Raw genomic sequence first — 24,916 nt, 5'->3', positions numbered from 1 at the left:
AATAACTTATTCTACTCTACAAATCAATGCTCTAACTGCAGAAATAAAAGTAGGAAAAATGCAGCAATGCACCGGTGATGACACAGTAAGCAGGGTCTTAAATATAGTGACACTAACCCCACCAAACACAACAGTGGCCAAAATTGATGTGTGGAGGATTTTAATGAGTTCACATTTCACTTAAACCATCAAAATATGACAGAAAAACAAACAAACAAAAAAACACACTGATTAGTTGTAATGGGACACCAGGGAAGCGTGTAAGATCCAGATGCAAGCTTTATTAAACACAGCATAGTCAAGACAGGCAGGGTCGAACTCCTTTTTGCAAGACAAAAGACTAATCCAAATAAACAGGCAGAAGGTCAAAGTCCAAGTGAGCAGTCCAAAAGTAACAAATAAACAAGGCTATGAAACTAGACAATGAAACAAAACCATGGAAAATAATAAAACAAGGCAATGAAAACAGGGAAAAAATGCTTGGTAGAGTCCGCACAGGCAAAACAATACTTTGCAGAGTCTGTTTGGTTTAGGCCTCCCTATATGGCCACCAAACAGGATGTAACCAATGAAGCAGCAGAGAGAGCAGTAACAGTCAGTCCACGGGTGAGGACTCCCTCTGCTGGCGTGGCATTACATTAGTGTTGCTGAATGGTTTTAATTGAAAGTAGCTAAAACAATCACTAAATGTATATGATGAGGATGAGATCATAATGTTGACTTCACTGATCTATATAAATATAAATATATTAGTGGATGAGTGTTGTAATCTAAATAAGGTTTGTCCAAGAAACTGATTTAGTTGTTAGGTTTTTGAATCAAGTCTAAAAAAGGTTGAGGAAGTCACTAAATCTACTGACAAAAATCACTAAATTGGAAACATTGACTACAACATCAATTATTAACATTTAGTTGGTCCTCTCTTGTTTTTGCATGTGTTCATAATTTGTTTGAATGACAGCATGGCCAAAAATTATGACCGCACAATTGGCATGTTTCATTGCATTATTATCAGAAATAAAACAATTGACTCTATGAAAATATGCAATACGCTTACAAAATCACTTAACACATTTTTTTTTTCTTTTGGCCACTGTGGCAGTTCACGGACTTCCAACTGACCATCAAACCATGTTGCAAAAACAAGACACTTTTAAGAGGATTGAGGGCTTTCTAGGACTTATTGGAGCTGTTGATGGAACTCATGCAGTGTTGCCAACTTCTTCAGTGTTGCCAAAAGTCACTAAATGTCGCTAGATTACGTCATATGCTAGTTAGCATATTCATGACAAAAGTGCGTTGTATATTGTCTTAATAACCTTTATTTAACCAGGTAAGTCAATTGAGAACCAGTTCTCATTTACAATGACGACCTGGCCAAGAGGCAGCATAAGTACAAAAGGTACAACGATACTGAATTTCGCTATGATACGATAGCCAATTATTTTGGATGATATTAGCCGATACCAATACTAATAGTTTAATTTTCTTAAGGAAACAATTTTTTGAGAATGTGCAAGTTAGAATTTTATGTGCACTGCTAAAAATAAATGTAATTGTACAGGTAAATGTCTGTATTTTTTAACAGAATTTTATCTTTTTTTTTCAGTATACAAATTGCTTGTATTTTGGGATTACATACATTTTTTTGTTTTTTAATAGGAAATTTCTGGTGTTTTGGTATATATGGTTTATGAGGACACAAATGTGTATAATGACATGGGTACTACAACGTAAACATGGTTTATGAGGACACTTTCTGTGTCCCCGTAAAACAAAAGGCTTAAAAAACATACTAAACAGTGTTTTATGAAATTCAAAAAGTGTGCACGGTCTCCTGTGAGGGCTAGGTTTAGGTATAGGGTAGGTGTAGGGCGATAGAAAATATGGTTTGTACAGTATAAAAACCATTACACCTATGGAGAGTCCCCGTAAACCACAAATGCAAGAATGTGTGTGTGTGTGTGTGTGTGTGTGTGTGCGCATACATCCGCGCGTAATCTGTTCAGGAGGATGCAGATATAAATCTGCCGCTAGTTTAGTTCTGCCCACAACGGTTGGCTGAGTTGTTTCTGTACTGGACAACAGGGACGGAACGTCGTGCGGGAATTATTTGAATTTATTTGAATTTATTTCAGGCTATCCATTCGGAAATGTGTGAGAAACGATGCACTCTTTCTTCAGTGAGCCTGTTTCACCAACTACAACAAATTCGGACAATGCTACAACAGACCATCATGCCAACCACTAAGGCAAGTTTTTAAATACAACGTGTGAACAATATTTTTATAGTGTAGCTGCGCATTTGTGTTATTAAGTGTAGTTTCAAAGCTAAAATTAACATTTCTAAACTATGTTCAGTCACATAACTGGTGTTACTTTCTCCGCTTCAGTGATTCCCGGTGGCAGCATAACAGCTCGTCAATTTATGTTCGTGCAAAAGATGAGACGGACAAAGTTGCCGATGCATGCCGTTTTTACTCTTTCCTGTGTTGTCAGATTTACAGTGCAAAACAGATCCCGTGTGGACTGACTTGACTGAACATAAAGCAAAGCAGAATACAAACTTTTTTTTCCGTTTTCACCTGCACAGCACACAGTAAAAATTGCTCGTCACCCCCGCACATGTCACTGAACTACATTACACACAATGCATCTTGCTCTGGACTACAACTCCTGTAAATAGCCGTCTTAAAGCAGTAACTCCTATTTCCTCTCTCCCGCAACACTACCCCCACTCTGGATGGTGATTAAACTTAACACCACTCCAGCACCATAACATGACTGATACAAAATATATCACACACATTAACAAGGATATTATCATAGATTTACAATGTTAATAGAAGGCAGGAATACATTCAACACAATGTCTACCCATATTTTCTTTTTTTATTTCTCTCTTCTGTTTATCAACAGTCCATAGGCAGCTCCACTGTCAAAGCATAGTCCATTCAAGCAACTCGGTTCAATGGAGGCAACCTTAAGAATCCCATCTTGAGTAGCCCTCAACTCTGTCACCAAGCAGTCCAGTGCGACTTCGACGACGAACTTGTAAATAACGTACCTGTAACCGTTTCCCCGAAGTCTTATCAAGTGGGGGTAGTACAACCTGCCATCACCGCCAGTACTTCTTCATTCTCTAGGTGGACTACTGAAGAACTGCGTGCTGCCCAAGCAGCTGATCCTGATATTGCTCCCATCAAGAGATGGATGAAGGAAAGTGAGGAATGACTCTCCTGGGAAGATGTGTCACCCTTCGGCACGGCAACAAAAGCTTACTGGAGTCAGTGGCAGACTTTACCTAAAGGATGACATTCTAGTACGACGTTACTACCTGAATGAGGGCCCTGAGTTTTACCCTCAGATTATCCTCCTGCAAGTTTTCTGGAAAAGTGTCATGCACCAGATGTATGAGGGGCCAGTGGGTAGACATTTCAGGGTGGAGCGAACGCTGGAAAGGATTGCTGTTGATCTGATGGGCCCCATGAATGAAACAGAACACTTCAATCGTTACATTCTCATAGCACAAGATTATTTCACCAAATGGGTGGAAGCGTACCCCCTGCCCAGCGACCAGGCTGTTACTGTGGCAGAGATTATAGTCTCTGAATGGGTCTACCGTTATGGGGCACCCTCCATAGTGACCAGGGCACCAATTTCGAATCGGAGGTCTTCCAAACAATGTGTGAGCTGCCTTACATTGGCAAGACCCATACAACACCTTTCTGGCCTCAGTCAGATGGCCAGGTCGAGAGGTTCAATGCCACTCTACAGAAAATCCTAGCCATGACATCTAAGCGATGTCATTGGGAATGGGACCTTATGGTTCCCTACGCTGTGATGGTTTACCAAGCGACCAAGCACAGTTCAACTGGATTTACCCCAAACATGATGCTCTTTGGGCGAGAGATAACAGAGCCTATTGACCTGGTCGTAGGAAAGCCCCCCAATGACACACTGACTCAATCAATCCTTACGAAAAAAATTATAATGCATGGCCGCTTAGAACTTCCGTACTTTCCACATCTCACTGAGAGAAGATGTGAGAAAAGTCCCTTTTCACCTATTCCTTCCATCCACTTCCCTTCACCCATCTCCTCTCACTCAGATCACTCAGAATGGCCAGTAGCATAATATAATGTTCTACATCAATACAAGTGATATCCATAGTCATGTAGCAAACATTTGAATCATTTGAATTCTCACTGTGTGTCTGGTACAATGGTCTCATTCTCACAAGAAGTAAACTAAAAGTAAACACATCCTAAGAGTTCAGAGATATTTTGCTCACTGTTGAGGGTGTACTATTTCCCAGTGTCTTTCATGCAAATTACCATCTGTCCACAGAAGGTGCAAACGATCAAGTCTAGGAATTGATCAATGCAAATTCAAATCGTTAGTTCCTATCTCCATCTTGGGGGATATCTGTCTGGATCTGAAGTACTTAAAGAAGTGTAGCAAGAAGATCAGGGTGCTTTCTGTAGTCAGAATGAGCCCAATGTACAAAGTGTGTTGATTTTTCCCAAGTGCAGGTTAAATGTGGCTTCAAACGATCCCAGCCGAAGAAGAAGGGTCTTATCTAGCAAAACAATTGGTTATTTTAATTTAAAAAATACAATTTAAATACTTTTTAATGTCAAACGCTCATCTTGTCTTTCTCTCCCTTAACTCTGTGTATTCTGGTTCAAGACAGGGTATGTCGAAAAACTCCAATCGTATTTTCTCCCTCAACTTTAAAAATCATTTCAAAATCATCCTACATCGCTGCAGACGTACCGACACAGTCTTTGCAAAGTGAACATGCAAAAAGGATCAAACACCCTTAACAAAAAAGGAAAACAGTGATATAGGAAGATTTTGAAGTTGAGGGAGAAAATACAATTGGAGTTTTTTTGACTGTCATGAGCCAGAACACACAGAGTTCAGGGAGAGCAAGACATGATGAGTGTTTGAGATTAAAAAGTATTTTAATTGTATTATTTTTATGAAAATAATGATCGTTTCGCTAGATAAGACCCTTCTTTCTTGGCTGGGATCGTTTACAACTGCATTTGGGATCGTCTCAAGCTGCATTTAAACTGCATTTTGGAAGTTCAAAATCAGTGCACCATTTATATGTCCATTATATGGAGAAAAATGCAGAAATGTTTTCCTCAAAAAACATAATTTGTTTACGACTAAAGAAAGAAAGACATGAACATGGGGCATGGGGGCATGGGGGTAGCCGTGGCCTAATGGTTAGGGAGTGGGCTTGTAACTGAAAGGTTGTAGGTTAGAGTCCCAGGTCCAGCAGGTATTGAAGGTGGTGGGAGTGTATATCCAGTGCTCTCTCCACCCTCAATACCACGACTGAGGTGAGTCCCTTGAGCAAGGCACCGATCCCCCAACTGCTCCCCGGGCGCCACAGCGATAGCAATATGGCTGCCCACTGCTCCGGGTGTGTGTTCACGGTGTGTGTGTGTGCGTGTTTGATCACTTCTCACTACTGTGTGTGTGAACTTGGATGGGTTAAATGCAGAGCACAAATTCAAAGTATGGGTCACCATACTTGGCCACACGTCACGTCCTTCCATACCTTTAAACATCTTGGATGACAAGGGGGTGAGTACATTATCTGTAAATTGTTGTTCTGGAAGTGGACTTCTCCTTTAAGTAAAGATCATTGTAATGCCACGCCAGCAGAGGGAGCCCACAAAGTACTGTTTTGCCTGTGCAGACTCTACCAAGCGTTTTCCCTGTTTTCATTGCCTTTTTTTTTATTTTCCACGGTTATTGTTTGTTTCATAGTCATAGTTTTGCCTTGTTTTCATTGCCATAGTTTTTGTCTTGTTTCATTGCCTTGTTCATTTGTTACTTTGGACTGCTCACTGCTATTTTGACATTCTGCCTGTTCACTGTATTTCGCTCTTGTCTCGCCTTGGATATTACTGTTTGCTAGCGTCTGACCCTGCCTGTCTTGACTACGATCTGTACAATAAACCTTGCACTTGGACTTGCACTATTCACGCTTCAGACGAGTCCCGTTACAATCATGTTCCATGTAGATATTTTGTACATTTCTTACCTTAAATATATAAAAACTTAATTTTTGATTAATAATATGCATTGCTAAGAACCTCATTTGTACAACTTTAAAGGTGATTTTCCTCAATATTTTTTATTTTTTATTTTTTGTACCCAAAGATTCCAGATTTTCAAATAGTTGAATCTCGGCCAAATATTGTTCTATCCTAACAAACCACACATCCATGGAAAGCTTATTAACTCACCTTTCAGATGTTGATTTATGTATAAATCTCAATAAAAAAAAAAATGGACCTTTATGACTAGTTTTGTGGTCCAGGGTCACATATAATACAGTATTCCCATCATCAACCAGTGTGCAATATTGATCTCATTGCTGTGGTGTTGAGTGTAGCTGTTGGTGAAATGTACTCACTTCAGTATCTTCAGCTCACACACAGGATTCTTCAGTCCCTCACAGATCTCTTTGACTCCTGAGTCCAGCAGACGACTGTTGTTCAGGTTAATCTCTTTCAAGATGGTTTTGGAGGACAGAACAGTAGTTAGAACTGAACAGTTTTTCTCTGTCAGCTCACAATAATTCAGCCTAAACACAAAAACAGCATTTCAGTCAGGACCACTTTCATCATGTATATTTATTACAGTTATATTGCATACTGTTTATGCTGGTGGTATCAGCTGATGTGAGCTTGACTGACGTGTTCTGCCTGAACTAACACATCGCTTGATTATTATTATTCAGCACATATTCAGCACACATCAGATCAACAGCTCTTCATATCTGATTACACATGTGACTGACAGTCTTTAATAATGAATAATCAAAGAGGTTTCAATGTATAAATCATGTTCACTCACATTATTTTCTCCAGTTTGCTATGAGAGTCCATCAAAAGAGCAGAGAGTTTCTCCCCATCCAGATCTCCTAATTTATCTCCACTCAGATCCAGTTCTTTCAGTAGTAATGGACTTTTACCCAGAACTCCAGTGAGATACTTACACGCTTCCTCTGCAGCAGGACTTTTCAAAAACCTACAGGAAGCAGGTAAGGATTTCAGATCTTTTACATGTTTGGATTATTTTTGTCACAAATTCTGTTGTGTGTCTGTTGAATTTCTCTAAACTGCTATTTAATTCCAGTTCATGTCATTCCTATTCAACAATGGTGCATTTGACCCTTCTATCTATTTTCATACAGCTGATTTCACATCTGCGGATCATTTTTAAATATTTTAAGGTCTTTTTCACCTGATGGTCTTTAATGAACAGAGTCCATCCTGTAGTAAATCATTGAGCTCTTTCACTCCTGATTGTCCAGGATCATTTCCTGTGAGATCCAGCTCTATCAGGTGTGAAGGGTTTGACCTCAGAGCTGAAGCCAGAGCTTTATAACCTTCTTCAGTGATACTGCAGTCTGAAAGTCTGCAAAAAGACAACACACACACTCATTAAAACAAGACTTCATTAGCATGTATTACACAATTAAGATATTAACATTTTCCATCATCTCAAAAAAGCAATCTGTTTGTCAATGTTTTATAAATATATCTACACCAACACACCAGTTTCACCAATTACTGACCCATTCCTTGTGACACAGCACCAGCTGGAGCTTTACATTGATTCATGTCATCCTTTAAAAAAGCCAAATCAAAGCCACTAATGCACAGGCAAAAGTTCACTTAAAAATGAACAAAGTGGCATCAATTTTGCTTTGAATTAAGTTGATTCAAAAACTAAACTGCCAATCCTCCAGCTTAGGGTGAAGTCAGTAAACACTAACATTTGTCCCAAATTATTGTTAATGCAATTTAATGGGAAACTACATGAGTTGTGTTGTAGTTAATAGCCACAGACCGATTCTGAGTGATGCCACCAGTGTTTGAACACACATAGAAAACAATAGATTTCACTTTTAAAGACATGGTACTTCTTTTCCAGTGTGCTGATGCTAAATGTTGGAGGGTACTGGTTGAAGGACAAGATTTATTAATACTAGCTCATTATCTGCTCACATGTAAATGCACTTTGCTTTTAAGCATGTGACACAGCAGACTATATATTCAATTATACTGCAGTCTTTTGTGATTTAATAATTAATGACAAATGTCTTTGAAACAAAAAAAAAAGCATGCTGAATTGCACTAACTGAAAAAATAATGCATTGAATTAACAGTGCTTCCATTTTAATGCCTTGTATTTTCAGGGCTTGTATTTTTAGGCTCTGAAATTTAACAGAGTTGTTTATTTAAGTTGTGAATCACATTAATTTCACACACATTATTCAGTGGTTCAAAATCAGCAGAAAAATCGCCATTTCATATCCGGGAGCTGCAGGAATAGCAGTAGAGCACCAATGCACAATCTGCAGCTGCTGTCAGTCGCTCACCAGCAGGAGGAGCAAGCGTCTGTTAGTGAAGGCCAAAACAACCAGTAATAAGGCAAGTCATTCATTCACAAAAACTGATCTGCAGAAATGGAGCAAGTGCTAAGTAGAAGTTATGATCAGTGGTGTAGTGGAGGGTATACACACAGGTACACGCTGTATATACCCACTTCTTTATCAGTCGGCTTTGTGTATAGCCACTTCTACACTGATGCACATCATTCAGTGGTCGCCTGCATTAGCCAAAATCATGATAGTCCACCACATCCAGTCATATGTGAATAAATGCAAATATGGCCTAGAACACCCAGTAAAGACAGTGATGATGCGGTCAGGACCATGGCGCCGGCATCCTTTGAGATATGTTTGATGATTACACCTGATGCGCCACCGCCCGCACCCGCTCCATCTCCCGCACTCCAGTCAGAGAGGACGCCGACAGTGACAGATGCTGCCTGTTCATTCGCGAGAGCATGTCAGGCGGAACCGGGCAGTGTGATGAAATAATTATTATTGATTACTGATTTAAATCAGTAACAAAAACAATGCCTTAATAGGAAACAGGTTTTTAAGATCAGAAATGTCTTAAAGCGGTGAGCACCTGTAAACTTTTCGGTCCATGGATCCAAAAAACGAATGCATTCAAATAGTAACTTCAAAAGGTCTAATACAGAGAAAACCCCACCGATTTCATCAGAGATTGCGGAGAGTCACGTCCAGGTGTCAGAAAAAAAACCTTATGGGTCCTTTATGGGAAATATGTTTAACGTGCAGTTTTCCACGTTGCATAACTTGCATTCATATTTAGATATCATCTGCCCGTATATAGTTTGCATCATCAGTGAGGTCGGTGTATGAGTTTGGTATTTTAATGGATATCATTGTGTGAGCCCACTGAGCCGTGAGAAGCCTTTTTTTTTTCTTTTTTTTTTACAGAAACGGCATGAAACCTTGCGTGTGCATTCACATTCTACATCTGCTTAACTTAAGTCTACATAAGTCACATCATCAATAAAGTGTACTCTGAGATCTGAGGTCTTATATCTCTGCATTAGTTCACTGAGGTGACGTCGAGGAATCCCGGAGTGTGACGTATGAGGGAAACACTTTAAAAATAAGCAAACTGAAAGCAATATATGTCTTCATCAGATTTAATGTTAGTTGTATACATAAGCGTAGAGTAAAACAACATTATAATCTCCTTTGCGTTAGAGAAAGCTGCTTAAACGTAGTCTACGCTGGGAAACGAGTAGCAGCGAACATGTTGAATTAAACGTAAACATAATCAGCTTTTCTTCATATTGATACTGTCCCTGATAATCATAACCTCTACTTAGTGCTTGCTCCATTTCTGCAGATCAGTCAGAGCATATTGAAAGCTTAAATAAACTGTTAAATTTCAGAGCTTAAAAATGGAAACCCTGAAAATATAAGGCATTGAAATGCAAGCACTGTTAATTCAATGCATTATTTTTTTCAGTTAGTGCAATTCAACAAACTTTTTTGTTTCAAAGACATTTGTCCTTAATTTTCTTCGATACTGCACTAAGACATATGACAATTTTCAACTTTATTTTGATTAATTGTGCAGTCTGATGAGAAGTCTAAAGATATTTTCAAATTCATGAAACTGTTATGGTCACTACAGTCTGGGTAATTAATGGAATACACTTTTAAAATACTTACTTCAGCTTTTCCAGTCTACACTGTACATTTTCAAACAGAGTCAAGATGATCTTCATTCCTGGGTTTCCTAGTTTATTCTCACTCAGATCCAGCTCTGTCAGATTTGAAGGGTTTGAATTTAGAGCTGCAGCCAGAACATGACAACCTCCTTCTGTGATACAGTTGTTATTCAGACTGCATAAAGACAAAACACAATTCAGTTTTAATCTTAATATTACCAGTATGTTTTAGCTGACAGTTGACAAATACTGGTGATGATGATGATGATGACAATCACATTACAAAAGTCACAAGTGTCCTTGCAACAATAAAAAAACATACATCAGTGTGTTGAGTTGACAGTGTTTATCCTGCAGTAGAGCAGCGATCTGATTCACTCGTGTGTCTCCTAGTTCATGTTCACTCAGATTCAGCTCTCTCAGGAGTAACGGGTTTTTACCCACAATTCCAGTCACATACTGACAGGCGTCATCTGCAGCAGCACCCAAAAACCTGCAGAAGAGAAGATAAAGAAACTTAATTAAATAAACTTGGTAGAAAAACAACATCTGACTCTGAAACACTGTGAAATTTACAAACTGTATTAATAAAACCTTGTTTTATAAATAAACGGCCTTCATGTCATTTATTTTGCATTATTTCGTCACATCTCACCTCAGTGTCTTGAGTTGACAGTTTGGATCCTGTAGTAAATCATTGAGCTCCTTCACTCCTGATTGTCCAGGATCATTTCCTGTGAGATCCAGCTCTATCAGGTGTGAAGGGTTTGATCTCAGAGCTGAAGCCAGAGCTTTATAACCTTCTTCAGTGATACTGCAGTCTGAAAGTCTACAGAAAGACAAAAAAAAAAAACAAAAAAAAAAAACACCAAACACACATTAAAAGGCCTAATTAGCATGTATTATACCATCAGGGTATCAACATTTTCCATCATCTCAAAAAAGCATCTGTTTGTCAATGTTATATAAATGTATCTACACCAACACACCAATTTATTCACAAATATATACATATAATAAATATTATAAATAATATTATAATAATAAATAAATACACTTCTTCTGAAGTTGAACTGTGAATTGTGTTATATACATTTCTGGTGTTAAACTAAATATGAATAAAAATTTTGAAAAAAGGAATCAAGTGTATGTAAACTTTTGAACGGGGTCCTTTTTTAAAATTCAGCTATTATTTTCTCTTGTGGACTGTATGTAAACATCTTTTATGTGAAAAATCTTATTCAGGTCAGTACTAAAACAATATCATGCAGTAAGAAACCTTAGAAACTGTAAAAATACTGTCAAAACAACTGTTTGCTAGCTCTGACTACTAGTACACTCTCTGGCATCATCCAGTCAAAGGATGTGAAAATGCAGATGTTATTGTATGTCTAGATGGACCCGGTGCTGCCAACTGTGGAGTGGAGTGCGCGTCTGAAAAGACTCCCGTTTAATGTGTTTGTAAAGACATTCTGTGTCGAAATAAACTAAATTCTAATGTAAATATATATTTTTAACATATATAATATTCCCATCATCAACCAGTGTGCAATACTGATCTCATTGCTGTGGTGTTGAGTGTAGCTGTTGGTGAAATGTACTCACTTCAGTATTTTCAGCTCACACACAGGATTCTTCAGTCCCTCACAGATCTCTTTGACTCCTGAGTTCAGCAGACGACTGTTGTTCAGGTTCATCTCTTTCAGGATGGTTTTGGAGGAGAGAACAGTAGCTAGAACTGAACAGCTTTTCTCTGTCAGCTCACAATTATTCAGCCTGGACACAAAAACAGCATTTCAGTCAGGACCATTTTAACCAAGTATTTTTATTACAAATATACTGCATATTGTTAGTGTTAGCGGTATGGTTCTGTTCTGGGCAAAACTCTAAACACCTGTCCATGCAGCCATGATTGATAAACATGCTTGGACAGAGCGGGGAGAGCAGCAAGTCAAACCCCCCTACGGTACAGAACAGATCCAGTAATTGCCTACATAATTACAATTCACAATTTACATGAGTTGTAGAAAATACAAATACATGGTAGAGAACACCTGCAATGTAGTGAACTGATACAGAAAGAAAAGTCAGATTAGATTACAGGTTGAATTGGGTGGAGTTGAGGTTGGAGGAGGGAGTTTGATTGTGAGCAGCAATGTAATAAAAGAGATGCTGAAAGAATGGAACTAAATGGACCACTGTGATAAGTGTCAAGACTGGATTGGTACACGTCTGGAACAGCTGACTATCAGCTGATGTGAGCTTGACTGACGTTCTGCCTGAACTAACACAACGCTTGATTATTATTATTCAGCACATATTCAACACACATCAGATCAACAGCTCTTCATATCTGATTACACATGTGACTGACAGTCTTTAATAATGAATAATTAAAGAGGTTTCAATGTATAAATCATGTTCACTCACATTATTTTCTCCAGTTTGCTATGAGAGTCCATCAAAAGAGCAGAGAGTTTCTCCCCATCCAAATCTCCTAATTTATCTCCACTCAGATCCAGTTCTTTCAGTAGTAATGGACTTTTACCCAGAACTCCAGTGAGATACTCACATGCTTCCTCTGCAGCAGGACTTTTCAAAAACCTACAGGAAGCAGATAAGGATTTCACATCATTTATAATATAATTATAATTATATTGTGTCTGTTGAATTTCTCTGAACTGATATTTAATTCCAGTTCATGTCATTTCTATTCAACAATGGTGCATTTGACCCTTTTTTCATCACATCTGTGGATAATTTTTAAATATTTTAAGTTTTTTTCACCTGATGGTTTTTAATGAACAAAGTCCATCCTGTAGTAAATCACTGAGCTCCTTCACTCCTGATTGTCCAGGATCATTTCCTGTGAGATCCAGCTCTATCAGGTGTGAAGGGTTTGATCTCAGAGCTGAAGCCAGAGCTTTATAACCTTCTTCAGTGATACTGCAGTCTGAAAGTCTATTAAATAAATAAATAAATGTTATTCTTCCTTATAACACAGATTGTCACACAAGTACATGTACTAGACTGAAGAAAATAAAAAGGTGTACTAAAAAGACAAAGATGTTAAAAATATATAAATAGCCATTTAAAGAGTTTCTGTTTTCATATGCTCACATCAGTGTGTTGAGTTGACAGTGTTTATCCTGCAGTAGAGCAGCGATCTGATTCACTCGTGTGTCTCCTAGTTCATGTTCACTCAGATTCAGTTCTCTCAGGAGTAACAGGTTTTTACCCACAATTCCAGTCACATACTGACAGGCTTCATCTGCAGCAGGATCCAAAAACCTGCAGAAGAGAAAATTAAGTAAACTTCATTTTATAAATAAACTTGGTGAAAAACAACATCTGACTCTGAAACACTGTGAAAAGGATGGATTTATAAACTGTATTAATGATATACAGAGTTCTGGTATGAAACTCTAGATGGCGCAATCCTGATAGGTCTAATTCAATCTGACCTAATTGCATTATCACATGGCACAGCTGATTGGTTCTCTCCTGTATCAGTAGCCAATGAGCTGACTGCTCAACATTCAAATATATGACTAGTACTAGCATATATTTGTAAGCAGTCTTGCAGCATGCTTCAGAAACCCTCCAACATCCCCAGCTCCACCTGTATAGATCTGCTACGAGGTGATTCATGTATGCTATGGGAGTGTTATTTTTATATATGTTATATGTGCAGCAGCAATTTATCTTACATGCTCACACCAGCATGTTGTGGATGTATTGGGAGTAGCAAGTCTTGGTACTTGCTCTGCCGCAGCAGCAACGTAGCAGATCTATTCCACCAAGACCAAATACATTTACACTGCCATGTACATTACCATGCAAATCCTTCCAAGAGTTGTCATGACAGAAATATTTTTATAAATAAACTTTATTTTGCATTATAGCATCACATCTCACCTCAGTGTCTTGAGTTGACACTTTGGATCTTGCAGTAAATCACTGAGCTCCTTCACTCCTGATTGTCCAGGATCATTTCCTGTGAGATCCAGCTCTATCAGGTGTGAAGGGTTTGATCTCAGAGCTGAAGCCAGAGCTTTATAACCTTCTTCAGTGATACTGCAGTCTGAAAGTCTACAGAAAGACAAAAAAAAAAAAAAAAAAAAAAAAAAAAAAAAAAAACACATTAAAATACTTCATTAGCATTTATTACAAATGTATTTATTTATTTATTTATTTATTTTTGTCTGTTTGTTTGTTTTAGAAAATAAAAGTGTTTTGCAAGAAAAGACTCTTCTCCAGCTGGGATTGTTTAAAGCCCTTTAAAGCCGCATTTAAACTGCATTTTGGAAGTTCAAATTCGTGGGCACCATAGAAGTTCAGTATATGCAGAAAATTCCTGAAATGGCTGTCTGATGTTCTCCGTGAACATCACTCTAGACTCAGGGCTCCAGAGAGGAAGTGGCACAAATCACAAACCTCTACTGACCTTAGTATGTATCAGTCACTCCTCTCTTCCTTCTCTGCAAATGTCTCCACTGCTAAAACAACAAACTACCACAACAAAATTAATAATTGTCCTGACTCTCGCACACTTTTCAAAACCTTCTCTTGTTTGTCTTCCTCCTCACCCTCCTACATCAACTCTCACAGCTGATGACTTTGCAACATTCTTCATAAATAAAACAACATCCATCAGTGGCCAATTCTCCACACCACATATGGACACAAACTTCATAACAACAAATACACAGTCTCTCTCCTCTTTCTCTCCACTTTCGGAGGCTGATGTTTCCAAACTTATCCTCTCTAATCATCCTACAACCTGTCTGTTAGACCCTACTCACCTTTTTCAGGCCATTTCTTCTTCAGTTATATCTGCGGTCACTCACATCAACACCTCGCTCCACACTGGCACATTTCCCACAGCATTTAAGCAGGCTTGAGTAACACCACTGCTTAGGAAACCCTCTCTAAATCCAGCACTTTTAGAAAACTACAGACCAGTATCCCTTCTTCCATTCATGGCAAAAATATCTGAGTGAGTTGTGTTCAACCAACTCTCTATGATTCTTGCACAGAAGAACCTCCTAAACAACAACCAATCTGGCTTCAAAAGCGTCCACTCAACTGAGACTGCCCTGCTCTCAGTTACTGAAGCACTAAGACTGACAAGAGCTTCCAGAGCTTCCAGATCGTCAGTACTCATTCTGCTGGATCTGTCTGCTGCTTTTGACACTGTTAATCACCAGATCCTCCTGTCCACCCTCATGGAGATGGGTGTCTCAGGAACCGCACTCAAGTGGTTCAAATCTTACCTCTCAGGTACTGTAGGTCGTTTAAGGTGTCTTGGAGTGGTGAGGTTTCTAAGTCACAACTTCTTGCTACAGGGTTCCTCAAGGCTCAGTTCTTGGTCCACTTCTCTTCTCCATCTACATGTCATCATTAGGTTCTGTCATTCAGAAGCAAGGCTTTTCCTATCACTGCTATGCTGATGACACTCAACTCTAATTCTCATTCCAATCAGATGATCTGACGGTACCCGTTCGCATTGCAACCTGTCTGACAGACATTTCTGGCTCGATGAAAGACCACCACCTTCAAATCAACTTTGCTAAGACAGAACTGCTCGTGATCTCAGTCAACCCAGCACTTCATCACAACTGCTCTATACAGATAGGTTCATCAACCATAGCTCCTTTCAGGACAGGCAAGAACCTTGGAGTTGTGATTGATGATCAATATTCAATATACTGCACCAATATTCCTAAACTTTCTAGTTCAGACTTATGTGCCCTCCAGAAGCTTGCATTCTGCAAACAACGCCTTGTGGTATCAACCCAAAGAGGCACAAAATCACTCTCACATACATTTTTCTTGACTGCTCCCAGCTGGTAGAATGACCTGCCTATCTCATTTCAAAAACATGTCTAAAGATGCATCTTTTTCACCAGCTCCTGACCAACTGATACTAGCACTTTTCATTTCTTTTCTTTTCTTTTCTTTTCTTTTCTTTTCTTTTCTTTTCTTTTCTTTTCTTTTCTCTTGTCCAATTTAAAAATGTAAAAAAAAATAAAAAATAAAATAAATAAAAAACTCTTGCAGTATGTACTGTGTTAGACTAACTGAGATTTGTCACAGCACTTGGATACTGTTGCTCTCTTGTTGCTCTGATTGCTTCTATTGTAAGTCAGTTTGGATAAAAGCATCTGCTAATTTACTAAATGCAAATTAAATGTAAATATTTTCCTCAAAAAACAATTTCTTTACGATTGAAAAAAAGAAAGACACAAACATCTTGGATGATAAGGGGGTGAGTAAATTATCTGTAAATTTTTGTTCTGAAACTGAACAAATCCTTTAATAGCCACTGACAGATTTTGAGTGATGCTACCAGTGTTTGAACACACATAGAAAACAATGGATTTCAAATTTAAAGACATGGCACTTCTTTTCCAGTGTGCTTTGTTTTGCTAAATGTTGGAGGGTACTGGTTGAAGGACAAGATTTATTAATACTAACTCATTATCTGCACACATGTAAATTCACTTTTAAGCTTTTAAGCATGTGACATTGCAGGATGTATATTCAATGAAATTTCAGCCTTTTGTGATTTGATATGTTGATTGTCATATCACAGTTTTGAGTATATTTTGATTCATTGTGCAGTCCTGATGACAAGTGTAAAAATATTTTCAAATTTATGAAACTGTGGTGGGTCACTACAGTCTGGGTAATTAATGGGATACACTTTTAAAATACTTACTTCAGCTTTTCCAGTCTACACTGTACATTTTCAAACAGAGTCAAGATGATCTTCATTCCTGGGTTTCCTAGTTTATTCTCACTCAGATCCAGCTCTGTCAGATTTGAAGGGTTTGAATTTAGAGCTGCAGCCAGAACATGACAACCTCCTTCTGTGATACAGTTGTTATTCAGACTGCATAAAGAGATAACACTTTGATTTTTAATCTTAATTTATACCAGTATCTTTTAGCTGACTGTTGACAAATACTGGTGATGATGATGATGACAATCACATTACAAAAGTCACATATGATTTTACAGTCAGCTATCTCTTATACAAGACATAAAAAAACCCAGCAGCAAGAATTTAAAAGTGTCTTTGTAACAATGAAAAAACGTACATCAGTGTGTTGAGCTGACAGTGTTTATCCTGCAGTAGAGCAGTGATCTGATTCACTCGTGTGTCTCCTAGTTCATGTTCACTCAGATTCAGCTCTCTCAGGAGTAACGGGTTTTTACCCACAATTCCAGTCACATACTGACAGGCTTCATCTGCAGCAGGACCCAAAAACCTGCAGAAGAGAAGATAAAACAGGAATCAATTTAGTTCTCACTTTTTATACAACAGACAACATATAAAATATTATTTAAAAGCCCAAGTTTTTTTTTTTTTTTCTTTAAGTTTGATGCAGCAACAGGTTGTTCAACATATTATACAAGAAAAAGAAAAAGTTCACCTACGTATCATTTATTTTGTATTACTTCATCACATCTTACCTCAGTGTCTTGAGTTGACAGTTTGGATCCTGTAGTAAATCATTGAGCTCCTTCACTCCTGATTGTCCAGGATCATTTCCTGTGAGATCCAGCTCTATCAGGTGTGAAGGGTTTGATCTCAGAGCTGAAGCCAGAGCTTTATAACCTTCTTCAGTGATACTGCAGTCTGAAAGTCTACAGAAAGACAAACAAACAAACAAAAACACACACACACACACGTTGTGTTTACATGTTTTATGGGGACATTCCATAGGCGTAATGGTTTTTTATACTGTACAAACCCTATTTTCTATTGCCCTACACCTACCCTACACCTAAACCTAGCCCTCACTCACTGCTAAAACAACAAACTACCACAACAAAATTAACAACTGTCAACCTCCTAGACAACAACCAATCTGGCTTCAAAAGTGTCCACTTAACTGAGACTGCCCTGCTCTCAGTTACTGACGCACTAAGACTGACAAGATCCTCAGATCCTCAGTACTCATTCTGCTGGATCCGTCTGCTGCTTTTGACACTGTTAATCACCAGATCCTACTGTCCACCCTCATGGAGATGGGCGTCTCAGGAACCACACTCCAGTGGTTTAAGTCTTGCGTCTCAGGTACTGTAGGTCCTTCAAGGTGTCTTGGAGGGGTGAGGTTTCTAAGTCACAACTTCTTGCTACAGGGTTCCTCAAGGCTCAGTGCTTGGTCCACTTCTCTTCTCCATCTACATGTCATCATTAGGTTCTGTCATTCAGGATCATGGCTTTTCCTATCACTGCTATGCTGATGACACTCAACTCTACTTCTCATTCCAACCAGATGATCCGACGGTACCTGTTCGCATTGCAGCCTGTCTGACAGACATTTCTGGCTGGATGAAAGATCACCACCTTCAACTCAACCTTGTTAAGACAGAACTGCTCGTGATCTCAGCCAACCCAGCACTTCATCACAACTGCTCTATACAGATATGGTTCATCAACCATAGCTCCTTCCAGGACAGCCAGGAACCTTGGAGTTGTGATGTTGTGATCACAATTCGATCAGCTGAGTCTTTAGCCATTTTCAAAAAACATCTAAAGACGCATCTTTTTCGCCAGCACCTAAGCAATTGATACTAGCACTTTTCCATTCTATTCTATTCGTTTTTGTCTAATTTAAAAAAACTTTTGCAAGACATACTGTGTTAGACTCACTCACATTTGTCAGAGCACTTGGATACTGTTGCTCTCTTGTTGCTCTGATTGCTTCTATTATACAGGGTTTTATGCAGGTTTTATGGGTGTAAATTTAAGACTTCAAGTCTTTAAGACAAACTAAAGAAAACTTAAGGAAAAAAAATCAAAGGGAAAACAATACAGCAATATGTTCCCTAAGTATAGTCTGAGTTTTACTTTCACTGTCAAATTAGCAGCAGTTCAGCGCCTAGCAATTGTTTGTTTTTAGTTTGTTTGAGTGTTCCCTCTTTTCCTCACTTTCCTTCAATTTTAAGTAGCTTGTAAACAGGGCCGCTGCTGGCCAAATGGGTGCCCTAAGCAGAATTGTATTGTTGTGTCCCCTCCCTCATTATGGAAAAAAAAAAAAAAAAAAAAAAAAAAAAAACACCTATTATACAGGGTCAAAAGTAGAACTTTAATAAAATATAAAAATAAATGAATAAATTGCAATTACATTGTATTATTTATAAATTACAGTTGTAGAGCTAGACAGTTACTAGATTATTGATTTTATTGTCTTAAGCATCCAGAAAATATACAAAAGAAAATTAAGCAGTTTTACTACAATAAAACCATGGACAATTTTGGCATGCAGCCATGTTTGGTTTTAATTGTCTATTCTCCATTTAATTGTCTACTTTTATTTCCATAAAAAAAATCAAAATGACAAGTTCTTCTTCGAGTGACTGACAGATCAAGCGCCACGTACCGCCATCTATCACGTATTGTTTAATGAATATTGAGCGACCTAAACCATGTAGCACAGAAATGACGCTTTCACTTCACTTTAAAATAAAACACGAGGAACAATCTCTCACAAAAAATAATGCTATCATATGAATTTTAAGACTTGCTGCTCTGATTTAAGACATTTTCAAGGCCTTAATTCACGGAAAAGTGATTTAAGACTTTTAAAGACTTTTTTAAGACCCACGGAAACCCTGAAAGTCACTTTGGATAAAAGCATCTGCTAAGTGACTAAATGTAAATGTTTTCCTGAAAAAAATTTCATGACGACTGAAGAAAGAAAGACATGAACATCTTGAACGTAAAGGGGTGAGTAAATTATCTGTAAATTTTGGTTCTGGAAGTGAACTACTCCTTTAATAGCCACTGACAGATTTTGAGTAATGCCAACAGTGTTTGAACACACATAGAAAACAATGGATTTGAACTTTAAAGACATGGCTCTTCTTTTCTGATGTGCTTTGTTTTGCTAAATGTTGGAGGGTACTGGTTGAAGGACAAGATTTATTAATACTAACTCATTATCTGCTCACATGTAAATGCACTTTTAAGCTTTTAAGCATGTGACATTGCAGGATCTATATTCAATGAAATTTCAGCCTTTTGTGATTTGATATGTTGATTGTCATATCACAGTTTTGAGTATATTTTGATTCATTGTGCAGTCCTGATGACAAGTGTAAAAATATTTTCAAATTCATGAAACTGTGGTGGGTCACTACAGTCTGGGTAATTAATGGGATACACTTTTAAAATACTTACTTCAGCTTTTCCAGTCTACACTGTACATTTTCAAACAGAGTCAAGATGATCTTCATTCCTGGGTTTCCTAGTTTATTCTCACTCAGATCCAGCTCTGTCAGATTTGAAGGGTTTGAATTTAGAGCTGCAGCCAGAACATGACAACCTCCTTCTGTGATACAGTTGTTATTCAGACTGCATAAAGACAAAACACAATTCAGTTTTAATCTTAATATTTACCAGTATGTTTTAGCTGACAGTTGACAAATACTGGTGATGATGATGATGACAATCTCATTACAAAAGTCACAAGTGTCCTTGTAACAATAAAAACATACATCAGAGTGTTGAGTTGACAGTGTTTATCCTGCAGTAGAGCAGCGATCTGATTCACTTGTGTGTCTCCTAGTTCATGTTCACTCAGATTCAGTTCTCTCAGGAGTAACGGGTTTTTACCCACAATTCCAGTCACATACTGACAGGCTTCATCTGCAGCAGGACCCAAAAACCTGCAGAAGAAAAGGTGAAGAAACTTATTTCTTAAAAAAACGTGGTGAAAAACAACATCTGACTCTGAAACACTGTGAAGGGATGGATTTACAAACTGTATTAATGAAATATTTTTATAAATAAACTGCCTGCATGTCATTTATTTATTTATTTATTTTTTGTTAACAACTGTTTATTGAATTTTCTTCAAATAACAGTAATATAAAGCAACAATCAATTGTGCATATTAAGAACCCACCCCAACCCATCCCACCCCTGGTAGACTTTAAACAAAACAAAACAAAAAAAAAAAAAAAAAAAAAAAAAAAAAAAAAAAAAAAAAAAAAAAAAACAAAACAAAAAAGATAAAGTAAAATACAATGTAGAGCTTAATAATACTTCTAAAAATAATAATAATAAACAAATAGATAAATAAATAATAATAAAATATTTTTATAACGATTTTAGATGACACAACAAAAGCTGAATGCCATAAATTTACAGTTTTGACATTAGATCTATGTATACAAGAAGTAGAGAGTTTCATTGATATAATGTCCAACTAATACATCGTCCAGGTTCGTCTGTCCATTGTGTGAGGAGGACTAGCAATTTTTTTTGCTGCTGTGAGAGCAGATAACAGTAAACATCTTTGTTGGACGGATAAAGTAAGGTCCCAAAAGTCATTCATGAAAAAATGCCGTGGAGTTACACCTATCTCAGTGCCCAGCAAATATGATGGATCCTGTGAAAGCTGAGTCCAAAAAGGTGAGAGAGAGGGGCACTCCCCCCCAAAAAAATGCAAAAAACATCCCTAAATATCCTTGTAAACAGAGATTACACTTAGGAGAATATGACAGATTCAAATAAAAACATTTCATTGGAGTCAAGTAAACCCTATGCAGCAATTTCCAATGAATCATTTGGTGATTCGGGTTTTTCGAAAACAATTTAAACATACCCCATACCTGATCTGAAAATAAAACATTCACATCATCATTAAGATCCTTAGCCCAGACAGTTGTAATAGATAAAGGTTTTTATGAATGCTCAAGAAGAAAGAGATAGATAACTAAAGCAGAGGAGGGAGATTCCTCAGAAGGATGCGCAATTCGTTTGCGCAAAGGATGAATAGGCAGCTGAGAGTTCCAAGGCCCACAGTTCCCACAGGCCTGTAGGGCAGATCTAATGTGCAAATACATGAAAAAGGAGGTGCCAGGAAGATTATATTGAGTTTTGAGATCCTGGAAGGATTTTAAACCACTGTCATAATAGATATCTCCCAGAGAGTTTACTGTATTATTTATTGTCCATTGCGGACAATGAAATGGAATATTGCCTGACAAAAGATTATTATTGTGGAAAATAGGCGAATGCTGATGCAATATTGTAACTTGTTGTGAACGCCTTTCAACATCCCTCCATGTGGAGAGGAGGTGGGTTATAATGGGACCAAACTGAGATTTACACTGCCTAAGAAGAACCCCCCCAAAAAACAAGGTGCTTTAATTTATATGGATGAATGACAGATTCCTCAATTGCTCTCCAAGACACAAAGGCGCCAGGATCAAATCAGACTGATAAAGGGCGGAGGGAAAAGGCTTGAGCATACAGTCTAAAATTGGGGAAAGAAAGACCTCCATGTAATCTACATCGTTGTAAGGTAGTCAGTTTAATACAAGGACATTTCCCATCCCATATATATCATGAAACACATGCATCAAGTTTGGTCCAGTAGCCAGCAGGTGGAGAAGTAGGAATCATGGAAGAAAATAATTTAATACGTGGGAGAACATTCATTTTAATCACTGATAACCCAGCCTGAAAAGAAGTAGGAAGACGAGACCAAGTTTTTTGAGATGATTTCCTGCAGGGAAGGAAAAATATCAATCCCTAAGTACTTAAAATTTTGAACCAAATGAACAGATATAGAAAGGGCTGAATCAATTATGGAGTTAAGGGGAAGTAAACATGACTTACTCCAATTAATTTTAAACCCAGAGAGAGTTCCAAAATGGTCAAATAAATTCAACACATGAGGAATAGTATGTGACGGCTTCTCCAAAAACAATAAGATATCATCAGCAAACAAGGAAATAGGATGATGAGTATTCCGTATAATTATGGGAGAAATAGTTTCAGATTGTCGGACTGCTTGAGCTAAGGGTTCCAAGGATAGAGCAAATAACAACCCTGGAGAAAATGGGCAACCCTGACGAGTACCTCAATGTATACTGAATGGATTAGAGCAAACTGAATCTGTGAGAACAGAAGCTGCTGGATTGGCATACAGAATTTTTATCATGTTTATAAAACTCGATCCTAGACCCATATGCTGTAGAACCGCCCATAAATAGTTCCATTTTAGGGAGTGATAGTTTCCTTATTTCCTCATGTCTGTCACAATCGCTGTCTCATAGGTCTGGGATGTAAACAAATGCATTTGAGATGGCGGTTGTGAATGGGCTGAGCTCATGCTGCGTGGGCATGTCCATTATTACGCTCGGTCATGGCTTACATTAATGTGTGAGCTGCCTTTGCATTCTATCCTTTTCGGTTTCGCAGGTCGTTGGGCCCCCGAGGCGGCATTGGCTAGAGGTGTGCGGTTGCGGTGCATTTGTGCTCACGAGCGCCGCCATCTGGTGGGTCTGTCCGTGCTTCTCATCTAGCCTGTAAGCGTCTGCCAGCTCCGGCTGTATAGCAGGGCTCACAGCGCTACCGGCCATACCACCTCCGCCTTATGTGCGTGCTCAAGGGAAGTTCTGACTCGAGGTTGATACAGGAACTGCGTTCGGTGACTAAATAGTCTCGGGGCAGTCCCTCGGTCAAGTGATGTCCATTTTATGGCCTAAAAGTGCAAAAAGTGATCCTAGCTGAACTTGGTGATGACACGTGACACTGACAAAGCTCGCTTTCTTGGTGTCCTTCTCTCAGGTCAGCCTCTTCAGCGACACTGTTCAAGACCTATCCCAGCGGTCTTGGGCAGTTCACATGCAGCAAAAGAACTTGGAGTGCCCATGAAAGGGCCGCGTACTTCGACTGCCTGTCGCCGAAGATGCCCCCTGGTGGCCCCAGCAGGAACTGCTCCAATCCCCCTTGGGGATGTTGAGCTTGCCACATCTAGGGCGCGCAGCCTGCCTTGGGTTGCCTTGCATGAAGCGGGGCTTCCTGAAGGCAGACTGCCGAGGAATTAGAGGTTTTGCTCCAGGAATGCCCTTGGGAAAATCTCTACCGCTGCTGCCTCTGACCTACGGGTCAGCAGGTACCCACCCCTTCAATAAAAGAGCAATTTGCTCTATATCCTTGGGTTTCATTAAACATGTTGAGTCTGTTTGTGAGTAACACAGCCCTTCCTCACACCCTAACTAGGGAGACAGGACGCATTGCTTCCTTGCACTCTGGCAGAAACAACGCAGGACTGTGGGTCAGGAAAGCACTGCTTTAGCAGCCTGGCGCTACTTCGGGACACTTGCTTTTCGGGTTGAGCCATCCTAAAAAAAAAAAAGAAAAAAAGAAGCTGGTTGCTCCGCCGCAGAGGTGTTGGTACCGTTCCTATATTCTTATTTTAATGCAGGCAGCAGCTCTGTGATTAGTTCTACCTAGCCTGTTTGCTAGTCGATTTCATCGGTCCATACACCCGAGAAAAGTGGTGGGCTTCACCCTGTCCTGGTTCTTGAGTTCCGAATTGGTCCCCTCTAATTCCAGGCTACCATTCGGATGGTTGATATAGAAACGCATGTTTCTGTTCCTCAGCGCCAGGACTGGGTTACAGCTTCGACCTGAAGGATGCATGCTGTTATGCGATGATTGGCCTGACGCAGATCATTTTCTGGCCTGCTTTAGGGGTCAGACACATCAGTACGAGTCTTCCCTCAGCCACAGGGACTTCAGGTCAACCGAGACAAGGGTGAGCTCAAAAAAAGAAAAGCCCTGAGCTCCCTCTTTCCTCTGCATGGAGTATGGTTACCAGTCGAGACATGTCAGCTGAGAAAGTTGGTGCCGGACTGCCTGATTCTACAGTCACAGGACAGCGGTCCCTCTAAATGTTCAGAGGCCTGACGCACATGGCAGCCGTAGCCACTTTGTTCGCTCGGCTGTTCCATGTGAAATTGCTGCAGCACGGACTATTCGACTGGATCCTGAGATAGGCAT

The 24,916-nt window shown here is 38.9% G+C and overlaps 1 protein-coding gene across 1 annotated transcript in view; it reads right to left on the bottom strand.

Annotated features, from left to right (window-relative positions):
* Nucleotides 1–6,808: 6,808 nt before the first annotated feature.
* The window catches only part of LOC127154150 (uncharacterized), a 104,323-nt gene continuing 86,215 nt past the window's right edge, over nt 6,809–24,916 (bottom strand). The window contains exons 30-44 of the mRNA XM_051095558.1: nt 20,614–20,784; nt 20,297–20,470; nt 17,581–17,754; nt 17,205–17,375; nt 16,823–16,996; nt 14,017–14,190; nt 13,219–13,389; nt 12,886–13,059; nt 12,529–12,702; nt 11,704–11,874; nt 10,754–10,927; nt 10,421–10,591; nt 10,100–10,273; nt 7,276–7,449; nt 6,809–7,059 (exon numbers count right to left, since the gene is read on the bottom strand). Of these exons, the coding sequence (XP_050951515.1) occupies nt 6,882–7,059; nt 7,276–7,449; nt 10,100–10,273; nt 10,421–10,591; nt 10,754–10,927; nt 11,704–11,874; nt 12,529–12,702; nt 12,886–13,059; nt 13,219–13,389; nt 14,017–14,190; nt 16,823–16,996; nt 17,205–17,375; nt 17,581–17,754; nt 20,297–20,470; nt 20,614–20,784 (2,599 nt within the window). The 3' untranslated portion in view covers nt 6,809–6,881. The remainder of the gene's footprint in view (nt 7,060–7,275; nt 7,450–10,099; nt 10,274–10,420; nt 10,592–10,753; nt 10,928–11,703; nt 11,875–12,528; nt 12,703–12,885; nt 13,060–13,218; nt 13,390–14,016; nt 14,191–16,822; nt 16,997–17,204; nt 17,376–17,580; nt 17,755–20,296; nt 20,471–20,613; nt 20,785–24,916) is intronic.

This window comes from Labeo rohita, chromosome 22 (assembly GCF_022985175.1).
Source record: "Labeo rohita strain BAU-BD-2019 chromosome 22, IGBB_LRoh.1.0, whole genome shotgun sequence".
NCBI classification, from domain to species: Eukaryota; Metazoa; Chordata; class Actinopteri; order Cypriniformes; family Cyprinidae; genus Labeo; species Labeo rohita.
The sequence above is the reverse complement of the archived record's forward strand: the minus strand, read 5'-3'. Positions and strand labels throughout refer to the sequence as shown.